The sequence below is a fragment of the Lytechinus variegatus genome, chromosome 9 (assembly GCF_018143015.1).
Source record: "Lytechinus variegatus isolate NC3 chromosome 9, Lvar_3.0, whole genome shotgun sequence".
In the NCBI taxonomy this organism is placed as follows: Eukaryota; Metazoa; Echinodermata; class Echinoidea; order Temnopleuroida; family Toxopneustidae; genus Lytechinus; species Lytechinus variegatus.
Genome location: NC_054748.1, coordinates 3,639,097 through 3,647,579, shown reverse-complemented (window position 1 = coordinate 3,647,579; position 8,483 = coordinate 3,639,097). Strand labels below are relative to the sequence as shown.

At 38.0% G+C, this 8,483-nt stretch overlaps 1 protein-coding gene across 1 annotated transcript in view; it reads right to left on the bottom strand.

The window, feature by feature from the left end:
- The window catches only part of LOC121421210 (putative DMBT1-like protein), a 38,575-nt gene that overhangs the window by 22,664 nt on the left and 7,428 nt on the right, over nt 1–8,483 (bottom strand). The window contains exons 2-9 of the mRNA XM_041615871.1: nt 6,884–7,015; nt 5,253–5,444; nt 4,460–4,726; nt 3,978–4,283; nt 3,241–3,438; nt 1,824–2,135; nt 1,270–1,395; nt 344–412 (exon numbers count right to left, since the gene is read on the bottom strand). Of these exons, the coding sequence (XP_041471805.1) occupies nt 344–412; nt 1,270–1,395; nt 1,824–2,135; nt 3,241–3,438; nt 3,978–4,283; nt 4,460–4,726; nt 5,253–5,444; nt 6,884–7,015 (1,602 nt within the window). The remainder of the gene's footprint in view (nt 1–343; nt 413–1,269; nt 1,396–1,823; nt 2,136–3,240; nt 3,439–3,977; nt 4,284–4,459; nt 4,727–5,252; nt 5,445–6,883; nt 7,016–8,483) is intronic.

Below are 8,483 nucleotides of genomic sequence, written 5' to 3'. Positions count from 1 at the left end.
CGTCCTTTAAAAGGTACCTTTTATAAGCCTTCTGACTATTTTTCATGTTGAGAATGAGCAATAAGTTCCAATAAAATGGAATCAAAGTCATGATATTTGGCTTGTGACTTTTAAAAAGTGACATTTTTGCCTTCTGACGGTGCTCACTGAAGCATGACGTAAAATACGTCCATAGCATTTACTCATAGGGTAGCTTATAAAATTACCTACACGCTCATGTAAAAATATATTAAAAACTCGCATTGGTTTGGAAATTATTGATGTTTGTTTGAAGGGGGACTTTTTTTTTTTGTTGTGTATATATATATACAGATAAAAATTAGTGGCAATGATAAATTCTTACCGTTATTCTCATCGACAAAGCAATGGCCAAGCACACACGTATCTTCCAGAGGCAAAGAAGGGGCCGAACCTGTACAAAAGTAGTTTGCAAATAAACTGTGAGATTGAAATCGTTAAATGACAGTTTATTTTATATACAATTGCCAATAGTTGATGACCTAATAATTCGGATTATTCCTTGATTGGGTTAATTTAGACACATACAGACACATACGCACACATAATTATATATGTGTATATATAAATATACAGTACATTAACATAAATAAATACATATTCAGACATTGTTGTGAGCAATGGCTGCCAAAATATAGACAGGTTTATTTAATTGAACGGGGTATAACTTTAAAAGGACCTGTGGGGATGTCGAACTTAATGCAATCTTTAGTAGAAGTAGTAGTAGTAGTAGTAGTAGCAGTAACAAATGGAGTAGAAGAAGAAACAGTAGTAGTAGTAGTAGTGGTAATAGTAGTAACAACAGTAGAAGAAGTAGTAGTAGTAGTAGGAGTAGCAGTAGTAGTAGTAGTAGTATTAGAAGTAGTAATAGTACATGTAGTAGCAGCAGCAATAGTAGCAATAATAGTAGTAGTAGTAGCAATAGTAGTAGTAGTCAGTAGCGGACCATGACCCGGCGGAGACAAAGCATGGGGGGCACTGCATTGTTTGTGAACAATGCTGTGCCCCCCCCCCATGCTTTGTCTCCGCCGGGTCACGGTCGGCCACTGGTAGTAGTAGTAGTAGTAGTAGTAGAAGTAGTAATATTAGCAGTAGCAGTAGTGATTAATAGGAGTAACAGTATCAGAAAATGTCAGCAGAGGCACTCGCAGTGATGAGATATTATGCCTAGTGAAAATCTAATTTTATTCTGTCGAGTAAGAATTGAATCACCCTTTGGTTTCCATTGGGTTAGCTACACAATTCGCCTACCATTTTTACCAAATATATCACATTGGTTGCAGCTGCTTTGGCAAACAGGCCACACGTCTCCAGGGTAAGACTCGCAAGCTCCTTGACTAGCCCACGGTATACAAAGTGGATGGACATCTCGGCAATCTGTTATATATGGAAGATAAGTTTGATGAAATGGGGGGGGGGGGGGTCAAGAAAAAAACAAGGTATCAATCTTGTTAACTCTAGAAAAGTAACAATTAAATAATAATGATAAAACGAAGAGGAAGAAGAAGATGAAAAAAAAGAAAGAAGACAAATGAAATGAAGGTTCGCATGGTGATGAATAAAATATAACTGGATTACCCGATTCAATTATTTATATTAATCTTACTCATTTCCAATAGTGTTAATATCATTACTTTTTTTATTGTGTTAATTACAGTCATTTCATTTATTTTGATTATAATTGTCACACTAATGTGCATATATAATCATCACGACACCTCGTTTTTCCATCTCTTCAGATACATTGCTTCACGTGAAGAAAACAATCAAGTATCTACAATTTTGCAAAGGACCGTTTTACTTACTTGAACACCTCACGCCAGCCTCACGAAAACTGGAAAAGCATTGCGGCTGAGGATGGGGGATGTTCCTCAAACATTCCATGACGTCAGCTTCTGTCCCATCACATTGGATATTGTCAAGATGAATGTTTCCAAAACTAGGTCCAAACTCAGAAAACGACGTGGTACCTAAGGCCCCGGTGAAGCCCAGAGTGCGACATACCACAATGGCGTCGTTGAAGCTCAGGTTTTCATCACAGATCGTTCCCCAGACTCCATTGATACGAATCTCCACTCTTCCTTCTCTAGGTGTGAGTCCATTTACTATTCTTACATCTTCAAGATAAAGAAGAAAGATTTTATTTCACTTAACTGACATAGAACACCAACTATAAGATGGTTTGCCAGTGTAACTCCATTTGGCCTGGCTCCATGACACTCTAAAATTTCGAGTCAGTCATCGATATAAGTTGCCAACTAAGCTATGTAGGATTCCAAAAGGATAGTGATGTTGACGTAAGATTTTGAAACCAGTTACAAGTGATTAACAGTCAAAGTTACCGACAGAGCAAGAATGATATGTGGTCAGCCATGTAGAAATCAACAAGAAGTCGCCAGGAAGGTTCTCAGAAAAAAGCTATAGTAGTGCTTCAAAGGGTGGGGGATGAAAAAAATAACCTAACCTGAAAGAATGATTCTTGTTCATTCTTTCAAAATGTAAATTTCAAAGTTGTAAATTTGAATAAAGATAAGATAAGATTGAAAGACGAAAAAGAATGAAAGAGGAAACTAAAAGTATGCTTTGACCGGGAAGAGAAGTATCACTGAGAGTGTACCAATTGAAAGTTTCACCAAGATTTCACTGTCGGCACATCTCACGCTTCACTAAACCCCAAATTTCAATTGTTTTTTCTCCTCATGATATTTTAAGCTATCGCTGACTGTATTCAGTATTTAATTGAGTACCTAAGTAGGTTATTGTTGATCAACTTTGACTAGTCATACAAATTTTTAAAAGCTTATGTTGCTTTTTACGAAGCTAAATAAAAGTCTTATAGATCATTTCGTGCAAAATATTGTTGGTGTTGGTGAAGCTGGCTATACAAAATATAAAAAGAAAGTTATTTTCAAATGTAAAACAATAGAACCAGCTGTCATTCTAATATGAATGTATGGACGATTAACAATCGTGTCGGGAGATCCACGTGTAGGTCCAAACAACTATCCAACCACCCAAAATGGGTAATTATATAAATGTCTGTATTTTGTAATCTACCAACTTGAAAACAGGTTGGTTGCAATGAAGAGCATTACGAAGGGCCACTGGTGTAGATACATGACGTCGCTCCATGTAAGTGTGGGTTTGGGGGGGGGGGACAGTCCCCCCCCCCCTCCCTGAACAGCATATAGGTTCGCTGGCTGAATTTATGCAGGGCTGTACCTGGACTTTTTTCATCACTGGTAGTTGTCCTATGGGTCGTTGTTGTTTCTGCCGGTGGAACTTGTGGCGGAACTACACTTGCAGAATCAGTCATTCCTAAACCAGTAGTACGCATTGCTTGGTTTGGCGTCATTGTTGTTGCAACATGCTGTGTTGAAGGTACTGGTACTTTAGTAGTAGTCATGTTTGGAATGTAAACTAAAGAATTAAAAAGAAATGAATATTTACAACAAATAATCGATATTATGACAAACTTTGCTGCCCCTATCATTCCTATTTTGTGTGTTGTTTAATCGAGCATTATAGAATCCAGCTATTATACAGTTTTTTTTTGTTGGATAAACTACTTACATATGCATACAATACATGTAGGCCCTATATTTATTCATTGATCACCACTTCGAGCAACATCTCGTGTCACATTTTTCAAATAGTGACGTCAAAGGTCGATTCCCAAATGCATGTACACACGCCCAAACCCACTCAGGAACGACATACACCTCAACCGACTCTGCATCATCATCATCATCATATTGGCCTATTACTGTATACAGGTCATGATAATAAGTATATAGGTAACAAAAAATGTTGGTCGGGTAGGCACATGTCTTAAAATCTTGAGTACGCCTAGTAATAGTTTTTTACCTAAAAAATCGTCTCAATTTTGTAATGCTCCAGTGATCTTGCTTTCATCATCATAATAATGGATGAATTAACAAACCAATTCATTGACTTACCTTCGTAATTCATAATAAACCCGGTTCCTGAAGATCTGCTTTCAAACCGAACCACGAAAGACGAGATCGGGTCGGATATCCACGTTCTCCTTGAATTGAATGTCTCATTCTTACTCCCTGCAGAGACGGTGATGACGTCATCAACATTGATGTTAAAGGCGGGAAAGGTAATCTGAACGCGGTGCGTGGAACCAAAAGTGACCTCCCATACTTGGTGGTCGTTGGCGGCGTACTTGCCTGGGTAATTATATGACGTGATTGAACCGCTGGTATTGGTCAACGTGTAACCAGTAGATCCGAGAAGAGCTGTACCAAAATAATTCGGATATGACAAATATGATTCCTTTAGATTTGTTTTAGCTGAGGTGAAAAATTTGAATTCCTACGTTGCGATCATCCACAGTTAAGTATACACAACCGAACGCTAAATGTTTTAAATGTAGGCCTATGCATTAGGAAATAATTAAACATTGCATTCTTACTCGAGTAAACGGCGCGATAGGCTCCTATTCCCCCACACAACTGGTAAGGATCTTCTCCACACAATTCAGCACAGAAAGAATCATCTACAAGGGTACCGAATTCAGACAAACTATTTCCACAGCGGTGACTGTCCCCGACCGTCTTAGAAGAGCCGGCATAGTCATATCTGAAGATTCGGCAGAGTCCAACAAGGCCGTGGAGCGTTTGGGAATCATCCGCTATCCCTACAGGAGTTGAGCTTTCGTAGCAACCTTCGTAGTAAGGAACTGGATGGTGAAGGAATACAAGTTTTTTTCAAAAGCATCCGCACTCATTGTCATTTATCTGTGGGTTATTGTTGAAATTTATGAACTAATTAAGCATAATTACATGCTTTCTAATGTATGTCATACTCTGTGTTTAAAGTATGCGCACATTTACGTATCAATCCATAGAGGGGTGTAGGGTGCAAAGCCGCCACCCCTATTCCCTCTCTCTATATGAGTGCAAAGGAGAATGAACGAAGTTAAAACGAAGAAACTTGCAATATTCTTTAATGGACATTATATTTATTGTTCAACAATAAAAATGTGAAATTCTCGAGATGTTAGATCATTATGAAAGATAAAGATATTAATATGTACGTACATCAGCTCTGGCCTCGCACGTTGTTTTAAATTAAATATCGAAATTCAGTTAACAGAAATCCCCTTTACTCATCGCTGTATCCGTTTATAGCTGTATTAGGCGAAACTGTTGATAATTAATCCCCCATCCCATTTGAAAATGATAATTTGAATCCTGAACTCTTACGTGCGCAGAACAGAGCGACCTGTCTATCCATAGAGCATGTCCACTCGGACCACGTGACATCAATGCACTCGTCGAAATTGTTCTCATTTCCGACGCAGCTGGCGCTGAAGAGGATAGTATCAAGCGAGGTGTCCAGTGTTTCGAAGCTGAAATCATCTACTTGGCCCATCCTAAGAGCACCGCGTCGAAACCCTAGAAAGACAATAAAAGGGCTTGTAGAGGTGACATGACATGACGGGCTTTATGTAGTCTAAAATACACGGTTGCAGCAGGTTTTCATGTTAAGGCGCTGTCACACCTTGGCGTTTTAGACAGCGTATGCCCGACGTATGAGGAATTTGGCGAATACGCTGGCGTACGTCGAATACGTTACGGGTTAGTTTTGCATACGTTAAGAGTACGCTATAACACGCTGGTATACGTCGTCATACGGCGAGGTCGTCGAAAAACTTTGTGCAAGCACAAAATTTTTCGACGTATGCCAGCGTATGGCTCATACGTCCCGCATACGCGGGCCATAAATTGTAGGCAAGTTACGCGATCGTTGATACACGTTGACACACGTTACTCATAAGTCGATGTACGTCGAGATAATGTCCAGCGTACCCTATGAGTAACGTGCTTTGAACGTATGTGTAACTTAACTCCAACGTATATTGACGTATGAAGACGTGCTCCGGACGACCACAAAACTTGCTGAACGTGTTTATAACTTACAGCTACCGTATAATGGCGTATTGACAACGTTTATCATGTTTATAGGAATTGGTATATAAAGGTGGGGTTCACAGGAGTTTTCTTCGGCATGGCGGTGGTGTTGATAGGTGATGTATCGTGCGGTTATGATTTGAATAGTCGAGCGGCAGCCTTTTTATAGGCTACGACACGTGTTCCTCAGCAATACGCTGCCGCGCGCTATGCTATCGTAGGGCATAAGTTGTGTACGCCAGCAATACGCTAAGCATTCGTTGGAATACGTTACTTATAAGTTAACGAAGCGTTCGATATAAGTTACTAATACGTTATGTATACGTCCAACTCGTTATGAATACGCTAAGTATACGCCCAGAGTTGAAAAAAATCAAAGTTCAGCGTATGCCGACGTTTTAGAGAAGTTTGATACGTTGGGCATACGCTGTCTAAAACGCCAAGTTGTGACACCACCTTTAGGTTTGGGATAGGGTGTAGTGTTAAATCATTGATTGAAGTTCGACGCTCATTTCCAAAGGAATTGACAGACGAGCAATTGGCGCCAGAACAAATGTCGTGGAACCTTTGTAGAATCCAGGTTACAGGAGAATGGGTTTGGATAACTGAAACTATTCTAAAAAGATACCTTGAAATAAAAAAGGAACAGTTAGATAAATGCAAGAAAATGACATGACTTTGCATTTATGTTGTGCTTAACCAGAAAAGAATTAAATCAAATCGTGTCTTTCTTTCGTTTCTTATTTTCATTTACTAGTGTTTAACTAAGTATGTATTTATTTATTTATTTATAAGTCTTTTTTAGTAGGGTGCCTCCATCATTAATTGATATACTGTTGTCCCTGGAGGCACTACAACAAAAATACAAACATATAACAAACATGAGTTATGAACAAGCCTATCAATAACATCAATTTTCTCACCAAGTTGTCTACAGACAACGTCAGCCATTTTGATATCGAATCCATCAATGCATACTGCCCAGAAGCTGTCGTTATATCTCATCTCGATCCGACCCGAGTTCGCTCCTCCGCCTCTTAATCTGATTTCCCTGTCTGTAAATATTTTATACATATTGAATAACAAACCATTTTTTTAGGAGAACACAAAGACAAGTCGTAAAAAAGTGAAATAAGAAAAATGAATAAAGACAGGAAAAAAAAGGGCGAGTACAGTGGTTCGAATCCGAGCCATGTCGTCATATCCTTCAGCAAGAATTTGATTCAAATTGTGCTGAAGGAAGGTAAATGGGTACCTGGCAGGAATTCATTGCTTGAATCGCAGTGCTCGTAACAGCTGCTGTGTTAATGCAAGGTTATGTATTGCGCGTAACTATATACATAACGCTTAGAGACTTCTGATGAAGTAAGTGACCAGCGAATGTTAACGATATTTTCGTTATTATTACTGTTTTTAAATTAATATTATCATCATGATCATTGTTATTATTATTGTTATTATAGTTCTTATCATCACCATCATTACGAGAAAAGACGCGGAAAACAAATAAAAATTATAGAGGGGGGATAGGGGAAGTAAGAAAGAGAAAGTAGGAAAGGAAAGAGCGAGATGAAGTAGATGTAGATGAACAGAAAAAATGAAAGAAAAAGGGGGGAAACGAGAGAAAATAAGTGAGTGGGAAAGCAGAGAGAAGAGAATAAACGATAAAATAGCAGGAATTTAGTCGAGACCGGCCAAATTTCGCAGCTGTTGTTGCCACCACATTCTTTGAAATATTAATGATGAACAATTAAAATTATATTTATAAGAGGTACTGCACCGTTTTTATCGTTAAAGTATTAAGTGAATTATTCCGAGAATTAAGTATCATCATTCATGAATTACAAAATATAGTTTTTTTTACTGTAATTAATATATTTGCTGTATTGTGTCTATAATTTCCTAATACATGTATATTGCAAAACAAATCACGTACAGTATGTTTAATTGGTTAATTTGACACAAGGTAAACGTTTGTTAAGTGTTATTGTCAATCAAGATTTTAATCCCAAAAGTGAAACGCGTATAAATACGTCTAGGCAATGGTCACAACGATAGGCATTATGAGCATAGCAACAACAGTAATAATACGAACGTAATTACATTATTAACAATAGACATACTACCATGTAGCAACACCTATCTAAACACAAAATAACAACGCTATTCAAATTCACGATCAATTAATCCGCATACATTCGTAATTCCGTTCGGTTATTCCGAAGGTTCGTAATTCCGAAGGTTCGTAATTCCGAATTCGAAAAAAAAATAAGGTTCGTAATTCCGAAGGTTCGTTAATCCGAAAACAAAATAAGGTTCGTAATTGAAGGTTCGTTAATCCGAAAACAAAATAAGGTAATTCCGAAGGTTCGAATTAATCCGAAAACGATAATTAGGTTCGTAATTTTTAAGGTTGTTAACGTTGAAAACGAAATAAGGTTCTTTAATCCGAAAACGAAATAAGGTTCGTTAATCCGAAAACGAATAAGGTTTATCCGAAAACGAAAAAGTTGTTCGTTAATT